The sequence below is a fragment of the Mobula birostris genome, chromosome 3 (genome assembly GCF_030028105.1).
Source record: "Mobula birostris isolate sMobBir1 chromosome 3, sMobBir1.hap1, whole genome shotgun sequence".
Lineage (NCBI taxonomy): Eukaryota > Metazoa > Chordata > Chondrichthyes > Myliobatiformes > Myliobatidae > Mobula > Mobula birostris.
In genome coordinates, this window is record NC_092372.1 from 216,222,657 (window position 1) to 216,240,130 (window position 17,474).

At 44.7% G+C, this 17,474-nt stretch overlaps 1 protein-coding gene across 20 annotated transcripts in view; it reads left to right on the forward strand.

The window, feature by feature from the left end:
• Window positions 1-17,474, forward strand: part of xylb (xylulokinase homolog (H. influenzae)) — a 382,042-nt gene that overhangs the window by 287,351 nt on the left and 77,217 nt on the right. For 3 of the 20 annotated variants that reach the window (XM_072254109.1, XM_072254111.1, XM_072254110.1), the window contains exon 19: window positions 6,642-6,863. The exons of 15 other annotated variants lie outside the window; for them this stretch is intronic. In XM_072254109.1, the coding sequence (XP_072110210.1) occupies window positions 6,642-6,719 (78 nt within the window). In that variant the 3' untranslated portion in view covers window positions 6,720-6,863. Of the gene's footprint in view, window positions 1-6,641; window positions 11,077-17,474 lie in introns of those variants that run through there. 2 more of the 20 variants (XM_072254107.1, XM_072254115.1) reach the window with 2 other exon arrangements.

A 17,474-nucleotide genomic window follows, 5' to 3' on the forward strand; every position in this document is an offset into this window, starting at 1 on the left:
CAGTTTCAAAGATGAATCCCTGAATACAGTCCAGTCTACCGATTCAAAGCAGTCCTGTAAGTGCTCCTGTACTTCCCTTGTCCAAATCTTCTTGGTCCTCACTACTGGTGCTGCAGTCTTCAGTCTCTGCCTATACCCAGGGAGTAGTAGTACAGCCAGGTACTTTATACTTTATACTTTATTGTCGCCAAACAATTGATACTAGAACGTACAATCATCACAGCGATATTTGATTCTGCGCTTCCCACTCCCTGGATTACAAATATTAAATATTAAAAATAGTTAAAATTAGTAAATATTAAAAATTTAAATTATAAATTATAAAAATGGAAAGTAAAGTAGTGCAAAAAAACCGAGAGGCAGGTCCGGATATTTGGAGGGTAAGGCCCAGATCCGGGTCAGGATCCGTTCAACAGTCTTATCACAGTTGGAAAGAAGCTGTTCCCAAATCTGGCTGTACAGGTCTTCAAGCTCCTGAGCCTTCTCCCGGAGGGAAGAGGGACGAAAAGTGTGTTGGCTGGGTGGGTCGTGTCCTTGATTATCCTGGCAGCACTGCTCCGACAGCGTGCAGTGTAAAGTGAGTCCAAGGATGGAAGATTGGTTTGTGTGATGTGCTGTGCCGTGTTCACGATCTTCTGCAGCTTCTTTCGGGCTTGGACAGGACAGTTTCCATACTTCTATTTTTATAGATGCTTTCTACAGTGCATCTATAAAAATTAGTGAGAGTTTTAGGGGACAGGCCAAATTTCTTTAGTTTTTTCAGGAAGTAAAGGCACTGGTGGGCCTTCTTGGCAGTGAACTCTGCTTGGTTGGTCATTTGTGATTGGTGATCAGACTTCCTAAAGTGAGGGCATGGAATAGCATGGTAGGCATTCTTGATGGTGGTGTAACAATGGTCCAGTGTGTTGTTTCCTCTGATATTGCACGTGATCTGTTGATGGTGATTGCTTAGTGATTTTTTCAGACTGGCCTTGTTAAAATCTCTCAAAACGATGGTGAAGGTGTTAGGGTGCGCTGTTTCATGCATGTTGATCCCATTACTCAGATCATCTAAAGCCTGCTTGATATTGGCCTGAGGTGGTATGTAAACTGCTACCAGAATGACCCCAGAGAACTCCCGTGGTAAGTGAAAAGGACAACTCTTTACTGCTAGGTATTCCAGGTCTGGTGAGCAGAATTGGGACAGCACTGATATATCTGTGCACCAAATAAAGTTGATAATGAGTTATACTCCTCCACCTCTGCTTTTAAGGGACTCTATAGATCTATCCTGACAGTGTACAGTAAACCTGTCGATCTGAATCGCTGCAGCCGGTACGGAAGGGGTTAACCAGGATTCCGTGAAACAAAGGACACGTGATCCTACTGTCCCTCTGATTCAGCACCCTGGCTCTGAGATCATCGATTTTATTCACCAGAGACTGCATGTTCGCCAGCAAGGTCGTCGGTATAGGGAGTTTAAAACCAGTTTCCTTAAACGCACTTATGATCCTGATCTTCGCCCACACTTCCTCCGAGGTTTTCTCTGTGGGCCCTTCCAACCACAGACTGTGTTATTCCGTCGGTTTTTAAGCAACAATAATTCGTTTAGTGGTGAATATTTGGAATACATTTCTTGAAGGAGTGATGGAAACAAAATCGCTGACAACATTTAAGATGTCTCTAGATGAGCACTTGAATCACCTAGGCGGAGAAGGCTAGGTCCAAGTGCTGGAAGATGATTGGTTCTCTGTCCTGTCTGGCGATGACAGAAGTAACCTATGTGGGAGAACTCTTAAAGTGGAGAAGCCATTGCCCTAGGGCATTTCCGCTCTCTCGACTGCGGAAGTCCGGGTCCAGTGGTACGAGTAGTCATCACAACTGGGGTCTTCCTTGGTTGCAGTGGATGACCATAACCTCTTCTGTGTATTGTTATCCCTTCGCTCTCCATCAAGTGTTGCAGAACTACCGTCCTGGCTGCTGGATCACACTGTTGATCTCATCCACACAGTCCACCAGAGCTGTCTCTAAATGCTGGGACAAGCGTGTCCCTGTCTCACCGGGGTATCAGGCTTCGGGGCTACTCTCGCCTGCTTTAGCCTGCCTGGGATATGGCCACTATCGCATGCCAAGTTACTGAGAGCCACAGGTGTGAGATGAGTGGGGCTCAAAGGTGAGTGAGTTGCCCTGGCATGGACACAACACACCCCTGTAGCAGAGACTGTGCCCATCCCTGGACACCCCACACACCCTGCTCGAAGATAGAGTTAATACAAATGGGTGCCCACTGTTTGGTATGCATGCAATGGGCCAAATGGCCTGTTTCCATGCACCTTCCAGCTTGGCCTCCTGCCATAGTAGCGGATACACATTACCATCACAATGTAGTGCTGGATAGGGGAAATAGAGAGTAGTGGAGTACCAGTCAAGAGAGTAGATAGCTTTGTCCAGGATAGTTTTTGTTTCATTCATAAATTGTAGATAGTAACAGCAAAATTAGCATTCATTGCCTTTTCCCAGTTGTAGCTGAATTGAGAAGACAGTCAACCAGATAGGTGGGTCAGTGTAGAGCAGACCGGTTAAGAATGAACCAGTATACAACAGCCTGGGTGCCATGGTAGTGTGGAGGGCAGCAAGGCAGCGTGTTGGTTAGTGTGACTGGACTACAGCTCGGGGCATCAGAGTTCAGTTCTGACACTGTTTCTATGTCCTCCCCGTGACTGTGTGAGTTTCCTCAGAGTGCTCTGGGTTCCTCCCACGTTCAAAAGACATACTGGTTAGTAGGTTATTTGGTCATTGTAAATTGTCCAGGCTAGTGTTAAATAGGTGGGTTGCTGGGCAACACGGCTCATTAGGCCAGAGGGGCCTGGTTCCACACTGTATGTCTAAATTAATAAATAATTGCAGAGACATTCCACTGCCCATTAATTCCATTGGCCTCTCGTGGAAAGAAACATACCTCTACACAGTCAAGAAATAATTCAAGACTCGCAGAAAGAATTTGACGCTGATGTTCACTGAAGGACTCTTGCAAGTTGCTGTGTTCTAATGGGAAAGCATCCGGGAATGGACGATAAAGGTGGCCTTGGTAACTGTGCTCAGATCTTCAGAACAAATAAAATGTGAAGATCAATTCTGCTGACATTAATAATCCAGTAAAGATAATCCATGAAATCAACATGTAGCACCAATAAACTGCTTCATCTGCCAGTAGTTTTGCAATGTGTGACGACAACACGTTGGAGTGCACTCCTCCACACTCATGACTGTGGGCTAAGGCACCAGCTTATTGTAATGCCAGCAGTACCTTCCAGGCAGTCGGTTCAGAGTAATTTCATTTTTCCCATAGGTTTTGTTAAATCTTTCATTATTACCTATTCCAGTTATTGGACATGATGAAAAAATGAATCCATGTATCATATATTTTTAGAGATTAATATTGAAGCTTACAGATTTACTAGCAAGGGGATGAATCACTCATCAGACTGTGACAGTCTCACACTCTAATCATCCCTCTTCCTACATGCTGTACATGGAGGAGACTAATGTCACAGAAAGTCAGACACTAATAATTCCTGGCTACATTCTTTTACTAATTTGCCTTGTGACTTTTGCTGATGAATGAAACTTAATTTTGTGCAAATATGGGCTGCTTCCTGATCTGCTGTTTCATAAATTAATTTACTTCTTTGAAATATATTCTTGAAATGAACCATCTATGCAATTTATGCGGAGTATGAGGGTTTTGTTAAAAAGTAATCGCCTTTCTGACAAATTACCGTGCCAATCAGTCCATTTTAGGAAGAGGATTCATCCTGCTAAATGTTGGTTAATTAGTGGTTGAGGCGGGTGCATTAGCAACATTTAAAAGCCAGCAAGGTAAGTATATGGATAGGAGACATTTAGAAAACTCTAGGCTTAATGTGGGTGGGTGGGACCAGTTGGGCTGAGGGCCTGTTCTAATTAGTCCTCTGGAGCAGGGGTTCCCAATCTTTTTTTATGCCATGGACCCCTACCATTAACCAAAGGGTCCGTGGACTTCAGTTTGGGAACCTTTGCACCAGAACGTGGCAATGCTATAGATACTTTACTGCTTTTAAGCCATAAGCAGGAATAGAAGTGACTGTTCACTGAATCAGGTACCAGCTACATCATGGCATCCTCCATGAAATGCGGCCACAGGCTCACCAAAAGAGGTGACGGTGATGTGGCGGTTAACTCAACACTTCACAGTGCTGCCTACCGGGGTTCAATTCCTGTCACTGCTTGTGCTCCTTATGTTTCCCCGTGACCTCCGGGTGCTCTGGTTTCCTCTCAGTCCAAAGGTGTATAGAAACATAGAAACATAGAAAATAGGTGCAGGAGTAGGCCATTCGGCCCTTCGAGCCTGCACCGCCATTTATTATGATCATGGCTGATCATCCAACTCAGAACACCGCCCCAGCCTTCCCTCCATACCCCCTGACCCCTGTAGCCACAAGGGCCACATCTAACTCCCTCTTAAATATAGCCAATGAACTGGCCTCAACTGTTTCCTGTGGCAGAGAATTCCACAGATTCACCACTCTCTGTGTGAAGAAGTTTTTCCTAATCTCGGTCCTAAAAGGCTTCCCCTCTATCCTCAAACTGTGACCCCTCGTTCTGGACTTCCCCAACATCGGGAACAATCTTCCTGCATCTAGCCTGTCCAATCCCTTTAGGATCTTATACGTTTCAATCAGATCCCCCCTCAATCTTCTAAATTCCAACGAGTACAAGCCCAGTTCATCCAGTCTTCCTTCATATGAAAGTCCTGCCATCCCAGGAATCAATCTGGTGAACCTTCTCTGTACTCCTTCTATGGCAAGGATGTCTTTCCTCAGATTAGGGGACCAAAACTGCACACAATACTCCAGGTGCGGTCTCACCAAGGCCTTGTACAACTGCAGTAGTACTTCCCTGCTCCTGTACTCAAATCCTCTCGCTATAAATGCCAGCACACCATTCGCCTTTTTCACCGCCTGCTGTACCTGCATGCCCACTTTCAATGACTGGTGTATAATGACACCCAGGTCACGTTGCACCTCCCCTTTTCCTAATCGGCCACCATTCAGATAATAATCTGTTTTCCTATTTTTGCCACCAAAGTGAATAACTTCACATTTATCCACATTAAATTGCATCTGCCATGAATTTGCCCACTCACCCAACCTATCCAAGTCACCCTGCATCCTCTTAGCATCCTCCTCACAGCTAACACTGCCACCCAGCTTCGTGTCATCCGCAAACTTGGAGATGCTGCATTTAATTCCCTCATCCAAGTCATTAATATATATTGTAAACAACTGGGGTCCCAGCACTGAGCCTTGCGGTACCCCACTAGTCACCGCCTGCCCTTCTGAAAAGGTCCCGTTTATTCCCACTCTTTGCTTCCTGTCTGCTAACCAACTCTCCACCCACACCAATACCTTACCCCCAATACCGTGTGCTTTAAGTTTGCACACTAATCTCCTGTGTGGGACCTTGTCAAAAGCCTTCTGAAAATCCAAATATACCACATCCACTGGTTCTCCCCTATCCACTCTACTAGTTACATCCTCAAAAAATTCTATGAGATTCGTCAGACATGATTTTCCTTTATTAATTGGTCATTGTAAGTTGCCCCGTGATTAGGCGAAAGGGCCTGTTCCGTGCTGTAAATAAATGACCAACACAGTCCACCCATGTCAGTACCTCCACTGAGCAACCCCAAGACTGGGAGCAAGAAGCAGAGATTCAGTACAAGTTCAAGATTAATTATCATTCAACCAAATGGTACATGAATATGGGCGAACGAGAGAGCATTCCTTCTGGGCCAAGGTGAGTATCGTCCAATTAGCTGAGTGGCACAGCCTGTAGATTGATGGCACATGTTACGTTGTCCTGGTCCGGTTTGCCTTTCACCGAGCAAACACTGCAGGGCAGTACTGATGGCAGGGGCCAGCCCCTAACTCAGTATGGATCCCGGCGCACACTCAGAGGCCTCTCCCTCTCCCACGTTGCCTTGGCATCTCCTCTCCTGGGCGGCTGCAACATAACTAGAGCATGACAAGAGGGCCTGGTTCACACAATAGTGGGCAAATGAAACAGGAACCACTTTCTTGCAGTAGGTGGCTGAGGTTTGGAACCTATGGCTGCCTTGTAAGGGTGATGGAAACAGAGTCAACGATCGTCAGATCTTGAGCTGTCTGAGCCAGAGGCTGGCACCAAACAATATGCTGATCATAACTTTGTGAAATATGAAAAGTTTTTTTTTAAAGATTAGCTTTATTTGTCACATGTACATTGAGCAATTGAAACAGGCAGTGAAACTGTTCTTTGTGTTAACGACCAGCACAGTCTGAGGATGTGCTGGGGACAGGCCATAAGTGGTGTCATGCTTTCAGTGTGCCAACACCTTGCGAACCCTTACTAACCAGTACGTCTTTGGACTGTGGGAGGAAACTGGAGTACCCGGAGGAAGCCCACGCAGCCACGGGGAGAATGTACAAACTCCTTACAGGCAGTGGCTTGTATTGATCTGGCGTCACTGGTGCTGTAAAGTGCTACACTACTGTGCAGTTTTTAAACAGCAATGTAACTTGTAAATGGCGGTCATGCAGATTTTCCTAGCATTGGTTCTTTCTTGATTGTTTCCATTCCAGATATATTGTCCAATCCTGGCACGCTATCAGGAGCTGGAAAAGTTGGTGCAGAGCAGCGCCTGCGTGGTGAAGGACTAATCTGGTTGCACCCTTTCCACTCTTCAAAAAAATGAAGCCTTTCAATTTGTCATGCCGATACCAGCTCCTTTAATGAGTTCTATACAGATGTTTCCTCTTTTACACTTAAAATTCATTCCAGTGGAATCCAGCTCCAACATACAGGTAGTGTATTCCAAATCTTAGTGTGAAGAAATTTCTTCTCTAAAGACTAGGGCAATTGTTGTAAATCTGTGTCCTTGGACTTGCAAGAGAAAACAGTTCTCCCTACTCTGAGCTCCTCTGTCAGATCCCAGCTTCACTTTCTGTGCAGTTAGGAGAACAATCCCAACTTTTTCCTCATTTCACCAAATGCCTGTACCTCGGTCTGGAACCACCCTGATATTCCATCTCTGTGACCCCTCCATAGTGGAATCCTAGCCGCAGTGTAGTAACCAAACCCTTGCATGATGCTTTAGAATGGAATCATAGAGCTCTACAGCACAGCAACAGGCCCTTCAGCCCATTTAGTCCATGCTGAACTGATCCGCACCTGGATCATTGCCACCACCCCCATACCCCTCATATCCAGGTACCTATCCAAATGTCTCTCAAATGTTGAAATCAAACCAGCACCCACCGTTTTTGTTGGCAGCTCGTGTTCCCCCTCATGATCCCCTTGAGCATTTCACCTTTCACTCTTAACCCATGACCTCTAGTTCTAGTGTCACCCATCCTCTGTCTGCTTTGCACAACCTCTAGCTCGAGCTCCAGCCTGGACCCCCAGTCTCCCCTGCCCCCACTAGTTCTGGCCGTTTCACCTTCACCATGGTTGTTCAGTCCCTATACACTTCAATCCCCCATCAGGATGGCCTCAAAGACCCCCCCCTTCTTTCTTGACAGAGAACCAGCTCCCCTCCACCACGACATTCCTCTGTCTGGCAGAACTGGTTCTCACCCTAAACAATTTTTCCTTCGGCTCCTCCCACTTTCTCCAAGCTATGGGCACTTCATCAGCTATACCGAACAGTCTATGATTGAAGCCTTTCCCGGTTATACTCTCCAACTCTTTCACTGCTACATTAACGACTGTGCCAGTGAGACTTCAGGTACCAATGCTGAGCTTGTCAATTTTATCTACTTTGCCTCTAACTTCCACCCTGCCTTTTAGTTCACTTGGACCATTTCTCACCCATCCCACCTCTTTCTTGATCTCTCTGTCTCCATCTCTGGAGACAAACTGTCAACTGACATCTTTTATAAACCTACTGATTCCCATGGCTAACTTAACTATTCCTCTTCTCACCCTATCTCCTATAAAAATGCTATTCCCTTTTCTCAGGTTCTTTGCCTCTGCTGCATCTGTTCCCAGGGTGCAGCTTTCTGTTCCAGAACATCAGAGGTGTCCTCCATTAAAGACTGGGGTTTCCCTCCCTCTACTATAGATGCTGTCCGTGCCTGCATCGCCTCAGTTTCCCGTACATCCACGCTCAGCCCATCTTCCTGCTGCCTTAATAGTGATAGAGTTCCTTTTGTCCTTGCCAACAACCGTATTAGTCTCCACAACTTCTGCCATCTCCAAAGGGATCCTGCCACTAAACGTATCTTTACCTCCCCACCCCACTCTGACTTCTGCAGGAATTGCTCCCTCCGCGATTCCCTTGTCCATTGGTCAGTCCCTCCCCACTAATCCCCCTTCAGGCACTTCTCCCTGCAAGCTGCCCACGTGCTACACCTGACCATTCACCTCCTCCCTCACCGACATTCAGGGTCCCAAGCAGTCCTTCCGAGTGAGGCAACACTTCACCCGCGAATCTGCTGGGGTTGTCTGCTGTGGCCTGGTGCAGCCTCCTCTGCATTGGTGAAACCCCTCATAGATTGGGGTACCGCTTCGTCGAGCACCTCTGCACCATCCGCCATAAGCGGGACTTCCTGGTGGCCAAACATTTTAATTGTGAATCCCATTTCCGTTCCGACGTGATGATCTATGGCCTTCCCTTGTGCTGCGATGAGGCAACCCTCTGGGTGGAGGAGCCACACCTCATATTCTGTCTGGGTACACTGCAGTCTGATGGCATGAATATCCATTTCTCCTTTCAGTAAGCTAGCTCTCTCCCCCCTCTCCCTCTGTTCCCCACTCTGATCTTTCACAACTGCTCATCTGCCTTTCACTTCCCACTAGGTTTTGTGTGTGTTGCTTTACCTTATCTATACCCCCCAACATTCTGTATATCTGTATCAAATCTTCCCTCAGTCTCCTATACGCTCTAGGGAATAAAATCCTGAGCTTTAGTTTGAAATTCAGACCATGATATCTAAAAGGTTGACACAACTTGATTATTTCAGAAGGGTGACACTGTGGTGCAGCAGTTAGTACTGATGCCTTACAACCCTGGGGACTCGGGTTGATCCAGACCTGAGTTTTCGCACATTTTCTCTGTGAATGCGTGGCATTTCTTTAGTTTCCCTCTGCGTGCCGCAGTCATCCCGGATCCCGGCAGGTCAGTGAACCACTGTAAGCCATTCCTCCATGTAGATTTTGCAAACTGAATCGAAGAGCAATGGATGAGCATGCGTGAGAGAGGAAGTTGGCGGAGGGGGTAAAGAGGAAGTGGAACTATTGCAGTTATTCCCCTGGAATGGGCCCGTGAGCTCAATGATCTGCTATAAGAATGGGATAATATTTGCTGCCACCCACTTAGAGTCCAAGATATCGATTCTAAATTAGAGAAGTTGTGCACTGCCACTTTCAAAGTCTGGTCAAATCTACATCCTGGATACATTTTTCTTTTGCATCGTTTTCAGAATCATTTTGTTTAGATTGCAGCATATATCCATGTTGAATCCACAGAGTGCAACACCCCACTTTAGCCCCGTGCTGGCCCATCTCACCAGTGTGTCCATATTCCCCCGGTCTCCCACTAACCTGTTCAGCAGTTACGAAGTGTCACCCATGTAACTGTACTCCACATAGCCACTCTGGTAATTTATTTATAGTTGTTTGATTTAAATTGTAATTATCATTGGCATTATTTGTGTTTATTAGAGAATCCAACCCAAAGTTACTCAGACCACACTATAAATTTGTATTTTACCAGTATTTTCCTGATGAAATTCCTGTAGCTTTTTTGTGCCAAGTGTAAATGCAATGGCATTATAATGTTGTAATAAACAGTAAAAATATCCAGCTGTTACATATAGCTAAGAATGGTGTAACTAATTAACACATAGCTCAATGCCAGGAATGACTCATTGAGTGTATTAGGCCATATGGCCTCTTTTAGTGCTGTGTTTTTTTTTATCAAATTCTCTGTAATTGTTCTAGTGATGTTTCATTCATCTCTTCATTTCAGCATTAAACCTGCACCCCCAGCGCACACGCACGCACACACACACACACACACACACACACACACACACACACACACACAGACCTAGGCCCCATCATGTGTCATTCACATCCACCTTCACCGGCACACTCACCCTCACCCACATAGTCTCTCGCACACGTGCATCCCCAATATCCACCGCACATACCCTGTTCAGCCTTACCCACACACTCCCCCTCATACACATGTGTGTGTGCACACTCCCCCTCATACACACGTGTGTGCACACACCCACCCCCATACACATACACCCACCCCCATACACATACACACACCCCTCATATCCACCACAAACACCATACTCAGCCAGACCCATACACCCTACATAAACCTGTACATATACACACACTCAAAAGCTGATAGTAAGGAAGCATGGATTCCGGTATTCAACCATTGGTATAACAGAAGGAGATTGGAATAGCTGGTGATATTTTGGAGCCTTGGTGTTCAAGTCACACTAAATTTAGGTTTTATTATTGGAGGAAAGGCAGAAACAAAGAGTGGAGTTTTTAGTCTCGAGGTCTTGGGAAGAATTAAATCTGAGTGAAAGATTGTCCCAAGTCAACGACCCTTTGCTGTATCTGGAAAAGAGAGAAAGTGAGTTTGCTTAAATTGTGAGAAGGTGGAGGGGGTGATGGATTGGACAAAGGGAGTGTGTGTGATAAATCTCCATTAATGAACTGGTGGCATTTCTACACCAATACAGAACACATTTCTGGTTCTGGATGCAAGTTACAAATGACCATGTTCATCAAAATCAAATCCTAGTTCAGTCAACATCACTTGACAAATGCCCTCCAAGCAGATACCGATCTGTTGCAATTTTGCTGCAAGGTCTCACAGTGCATTTTCCAAATGCTTCGCCACAATTAAATTCCCTGTGTTTTAGGAAACTGTTGTTAAGATAACACTACAATGAATGGCCAGCTACATTTATCTACTTACTGAAGGTATATTACAATGAATTATCACATACTGTAATGCACTGAGATATTGTCGTTATATTAATTCATCACACTCATTAGTTTGATGAAGTTATGGTATAATTACAATAAAGTCACTTGGTGATTAATAATGCTGATATTGTGACTTTGCTTTGGCAATGTTGCTTCTTTCCTCTTCTTTGGCAGGGTCGTGTGGTCAAGGGTGGTGTCAGTCTATTTGAATTCTGCAGGAACCTGATGTGACTATCAAGAAGGACAATAGGCTGGGCCTGTTTGTGCTGGAGTTTAGAAGAATGAGGGAGGGATCTCATTGAAACCTATGAAATATTGAAAGGCCTGGATAGAGTGAATGTGGAGAGGATGTTTCCTATAGTACGTAAGTCTAGGACCAGAGGGCAAAGCCTCAGAATAGAGGGATGTCCGTGTAGGTAGACGGTATTGAATCTGTAGATCCATTGTAATGGATGGATGTGGAGGCCAAGACATTGGCAGACACCCCACCTCTGCCGGAAGTTCCGGGAGTCTCCCGCATATTAATAGCGGCTCCCTGATGCCCGCAAATTATATACAATGTCCCGGAAATCAATTTTTTTGAGAGTGAGAGAGAGCGTGAGAGCGAGCACGAGCGTGAGAGTGACCATGAGAGAGAGAGAGAGAGAGAGCGCGCACCATGGCGGTGTTCCAAAAAAAGAAAATATAAAATGTACGTCACCCCAGACTACACTAAAGAGTACCCCTGCCTAATAGGGGTCAAAAATAATGACAGTGTTGCTGGCTGCACTGTTTGCAACTGTGACTTTTCTATGGCCCATGGTGGGTTAAGACATGTTGAGGTGAGTTTAACAGGTATCATTTGTTCATTAGTACAGCTAATGTTATTTAAACTAGCTGGCTAGCTGCTAAGGAGCTACTCTATTGCAGACATCACACCTCTCCCGGAAGTTCCGGGAGTCTCCCGCAAATTGATGGTGCTACCTCCCTGAAATAAGTTTTTGCAGGGTGGGATGTCTGCATTGGGTATATTTAAAACAGAGTTTGATAGGTTCTTAATTAGTAAGGGTGTGAAAGGTTACGGGGAGAAGGCTGGAGAATGGGGTTGAGAGGAATAATAAATCAGCCATGCTAGAATGGTGGAGGTAACTCAAAGGGCCTAATGGCCTAATTCTGTTTCCACGTCTTGTGGTCTTTTTACTGTGAGGGGAAAAAAAGGAAGCTAAGGAAAGGGACGAAATGAGTGATTTTGCCCTGTACCACATAGGTATTAACAGGGAAGAGATATTGGACACTTTAAATTGCATTGAGGTGGATAAATCCCCAGGGCCTGACCTAGTGCTGTGCAATCCCAGACCTTGTGGAAAAATAGAGAAAAAGTCTTGGAGGCCTTTGCTTCATCTCTGGTTTCTGGTGAGGTTACAGAGGACTGGACAGTGGTGGGTGTGGTACTATTGATTAAAAAGATTGGCAAAAACAGGCCAGTGAGTCTGACAGTGGTGGTGGATAAATTGCTGGCGTGGAATTTGAGAAACGGTTTACTAACATATGGAAAGACAAGTTCTGATTCAGTTTGTCAGTATAGCTTTTTGCATAGGACATCATGTTTGAGAAATCACTTGGAGTTCTTTGAGGAGGTAACCAGAAAAGTTGGATGTTTTTTACTACGATCTTCTAGCAAGGCCTCTGACAAGGTCCCTTATGGCAGTTTAGATCGCACAGGGTCCAGGAGGAATTAGTGGCTTGTGTTCATAATGGCTCCGTGGTAGGGAGCGGAGTGTGATGGGGTGTTGTTTCTCAGACTGGAGGCTTGTGTCTAGCAATGTTACACAGGGGTCAGTGGGCCCTATGATGTTTGAATTTATATAAACAATTTCGATATGAATGTGCAAGGCATTGTTCGTAAGTTTGTGGGTGATACTGAAGTAGGTGGTGATGTAGATAATGTAGAAAGTTCTGAGTAATTACAGAGGGATGGTGATCAGTTAGATGTGTAGGCTGAGGATTGACAAATGGGTTTCAATTTGGGAAATGTAGGGTATTAACATTTTTGGAGATAAAATTCGGGTAGGACTTGTTTTACTTTGTACTACCTCAATGTACTGGTGTAATGAATGGATCTGTGTGGACAATATGCAAGACCAGTTTTTCCTACTGTATTTCGGTACATGTGGCAATAATAATCCAATTTTCAATATAGACCAATTTACCAGTATATTTAATGCAGGGAATGGTATGGTCCTGGAGAGTGTTATCGAACAGAGGGACCAAGGAGGACAAGAGGATAGTTCACTGAAATTGACAACACAGGTAGGTAGGATGGTGAAGAAAGAGTCTGGCACACTGGTCTTCATTGGTCATGTTATTGAGTATAGGAGTTGGGAAGTTATGTTAGACATTGGTGAGGCAGCATGCAGCTTTTGTCACCATTAGAGGAAAGATATTATTAAAGTTCAAAGTACATTTATTATCAAAGTATGTATACATTGTACAACCTTGAGGTTCATCTCCTTACAGGCAGCCACAAAACAAAGAAACCCAAAAGAACCCATTTTAAAAAAGGCCATCAACCATAAAACGTCGTGGAGCAGCAAGCTGAACTGGCCTGTCTCTCACCTCCGGCCCCGACACCCTGACCTTTTAAAATCAGTTAGAAAGAGTGCAGGAAAGACTTACCAGGATGTCTTCTGGACTTCGGGGGTGGGGACTGAGTGAGAAGCTTAGGTTGCATCGACAAGGACTCTATTCCCTGGAATGCAGGAATGAAGGGTGACCTGATAGAGGTGTATAAGAACACGAGGGGCATAGACAGTTGAAAGCACATAGTCTTTTCGCAGGCAGGGCGAATTAACAATAAAAGAGCATAGGTTTAAGATCGGATCAGCTACCAATAGAAGTGGTAGATTTGTGTTCAATTGCAACACTTAAAGGAAGTTTAGATAGGTATATGGATGGGTGAGGTATGGATGGCAATGGTCAGAGTGTAAGTAGGTGAGACTAGATAGAAACCCACTACGGCCTGTTCTGTGCCATAGAGCTTTCTAATTCTAAATAAGAAATTTAATAGGGACATTGGGGAAAGCTTTTTCATGCAAAGTGTGGTGCACATTTGGAATGCACTGCCAGAAGTAGTGACTGAGGAAGGCACATTAACAACATGTATAATTCATCCAGATAAGTACGTGGATAGGAGGGGTGTTGAGGCTTAGGGGCCAAATGTGGGCAGGTGGGGATGGCTTGCTGGGCATCACAGTTGGCATGAATGTGTAGGGCCAAAGGGCCTGTTTCCTTGCTCTATGATTCTAAACACTTGAATGGTACTAGTGAACATATAACTTCTTTGGGAGACAGTTTGAACTGTTATTGAAACTTACATATGTTTGCCTGTTAGAACATAGAACAGTACAGCACAGGAACAGGCCATTCGGCCCACAATGTTGTGCTAAACCAGCTTAAAAGCAAATCAAAAACACCCAAACACTAATCCCTCCTATCTACACCATATCCATATCCCTCCATCTTCCTTACATCCATGTGCATATCCAAACATCTCTTAAAAGCCTCCAATGTATTTGCCTCTACCACCATACTGGGCAGTGCATTCCAGGCATCTCCTCCACCCCACTCCCTGAGTAAAAAAACTTACCCCTCACGTCCCCCTTGAACCTACCCTCTCTTACCTTCAATTCATGCCCTCTGGTATTAGACATTTCAACCCTGGGAAACAGATACTCTCTGTCTATTCTATTTATTCCTCTCATGATCTTATAAACCTCTATCGGATCTCCGCATCAGAGTCCGACACTCCAGAGAAAACAACTCTAGTTTATCCAACCTCTCATGACAGCACATGCCCTCTAAACCAGGCAGCATCCTGGTGAACCTCTTCTGCACCCTCTCCAAAGCCTCAACATCCTTCTTATAGTGGGTAATCAGAACTGTACACAATGCTCTTGATGTTGCCTAACTAGAGTTTTATAAAGCTGCAACATAACCTGACTTTAGAACTCAATGCCTTGACTAATAAAAGCAAGCATTTCATAAGCCTTCCAATCACTTTATCAACCTGTGTAGCTACTTTCAGGGATCTATGAACTTGGATCCCAAGATCTCTCTGCTCAGCAACACTGTTATGGACCTTACCCTTAATAGTGTACTGTCTCCTTGCATTAGCCCTACCAAGGGTCAACACCTCACATTTATTTGGCAGCTGTTGTCTCTTGCTGAGTGGGAATAAAACCATGCAGGAATCACTGAGTAACCTGTTAGAGTTTATTTTTCTGTCAGAAGCTGGGAATGGAGGCAGGGAAATCTGGTTGCCCCATTACAGGAAGGATGTAAATAGGGTTACCAGGATGCTGCTTGGATTAGATGGTCTGAGCTATGTGGCTAGACAAATTTGGATTGATTTCTCCGGAGCAACAGAGGTTGAGAGGAGACCTTATAGCTTTCTGAGAAGCACAGATAAAGTAGAAAGTGACAGCCTTTTTCACAGGGTAGAAATATCAAGTACGTTCAAAGCTCAAAGTAAATTTACTATCAAAGTACATATATGTCACCATATATAATCCTGAGATTTATTTTCTTCCAGACATACTCAAGCAAAAATAATAGAATAATAACCATAATAGAATCAATGAAAGACTGCACCAAATTGGATGTTCAACCTATGCAAAAGAGAACAAACTGTGCAAATAAAAATAAACAAATAATAATAATAATAAGTGAGCAATCAATATCAAGAAAATGAGATGAAGAGTCCTTGAAAGTGTCCATAGGTTGTGGGAACATTTCAATGATGGGGTGAATGAAGTTATTCCCTTTGGTTCAGGAATCTGATGGTTGAGGGGTAGTAACCGTTCCTGAACGTGGTGGTGTGAGTCCTGAGGCTCCTGTACCTCCTTCCTGATGGCAGCAGCGAGAAAGGAGCATGGCCTGGGAGGTGGGGGGTGGGGGTGGTCCCTCATGATAGATGCTGTTTTCCTGTGATAACGCTTCCTGTAGATGTACTCAGTGGTGTGGAGGGCTTTCACCTATGATGGACTGGGCCGTATCCGTTACTTTTTGTAGGATTTTCCGTTTCCATACCGGGCTGTGATGCAGCCAGAATGCGTGCATTTAAACTGAGGGGAAAAGTTTAAAGGAGATGTGTGGTGCAATTTTTTTTTACACAGATAGTGATGATATGGCCAGCCAGGGGTGATGATGGAGGGTGATACCTCAGTGCCTTTTATGAGGCTGTTAGACGCATGAATACAGAGGTACAGTATGTGTATCATGTACAGACAGAGTGAATTAGTTTAACTTGGAATTGCGTTCAGTGCGGTCATCGTGGGCTGAAAGGCCTGTTCCTGAGCTAAGCTGTTGTGTTCTGTGAAAGGCAAAACACACGTAGGTTGGTGCTTAGCTTCAATAGTTACACTTCCCTTCTCAGATAAGGCAGTCTAACAATGGGAATGGTCAAGATATGTTTCTGACTGTCCCTTGAATAGATGTGCATTGTCATTTTGATTTTAGTTCAGATTGTGGTTTCTCATTATTTGGGGCACTCCTCTGTTTTTGTGTATGTCTGTGAAGAACAAGAATTTCAGGATGTGTATTGAATACATTTCTCTGATGTTAAATGGAACTATTGAACTATTGGTTTCCAGCTGAATGTTAGGATTCTGCTCTAAAATACTGGGATAAACAAAACCTACACACAGTAGCCACTTTATTAGGTACACCTATACTACTGCTCATTAATGCAAACATCTAATCAGCCAATCTTCTCCCTCTTCTTTTTGGGCCGTTATCTCCCAGTTGACCTTCCGTCTCCACCATCCAAAGTTGTTGGTATGGTTGGAATTCATCGATGTTTCTGTAATTTATTATATCCACTGTACAGGGGGCTTGGCCTATACAGCTTCACCAGAGGCCTGTTGGCTGGCCTTACCCATTTCCATCTCTCACGATGGGGACTCAGGGTTGGACTTTGAAAAGCAATCAGCCAATCATGCAGCAGCAACTGACTGCATAAAAGCATGCAGTCATGGTCAAGAAGTTCAGTTGTTGTTCAGGCCAAATGTCAGAATGGGGAACAAATGTGATTTAAGTGACTTTGGCAGTGGTTTGAGTATCTCAGAGACTGCTGATCTCCTGGGATTTTCATGCACAACAGTCTCCAGTCTCTAGGTTTACAGAGGATAATGCAATAAACAAAAAAGAAATCCAGTGAGTGTAGTTCTGTAGGCAAAAGCACCTTGTTAATGAGAGGTCGGAGGAGAACGGCCAGACTGGTTCAAGCTGACAGGAAGGCAGCAGAAGCTCAAATAACCACGCGTTACAATGGTGATGTGTGGAGGAGCACCTCTGAACACAGAACACTCCAAACCTTGAAGCGGATAGGCTACAGCAGCAGAAGATCACACCGGGTTCCACCCCTGTGTCCACTTTATTAAGTTCCTTCCTGTACCTAATAAATGGGCCGCTGA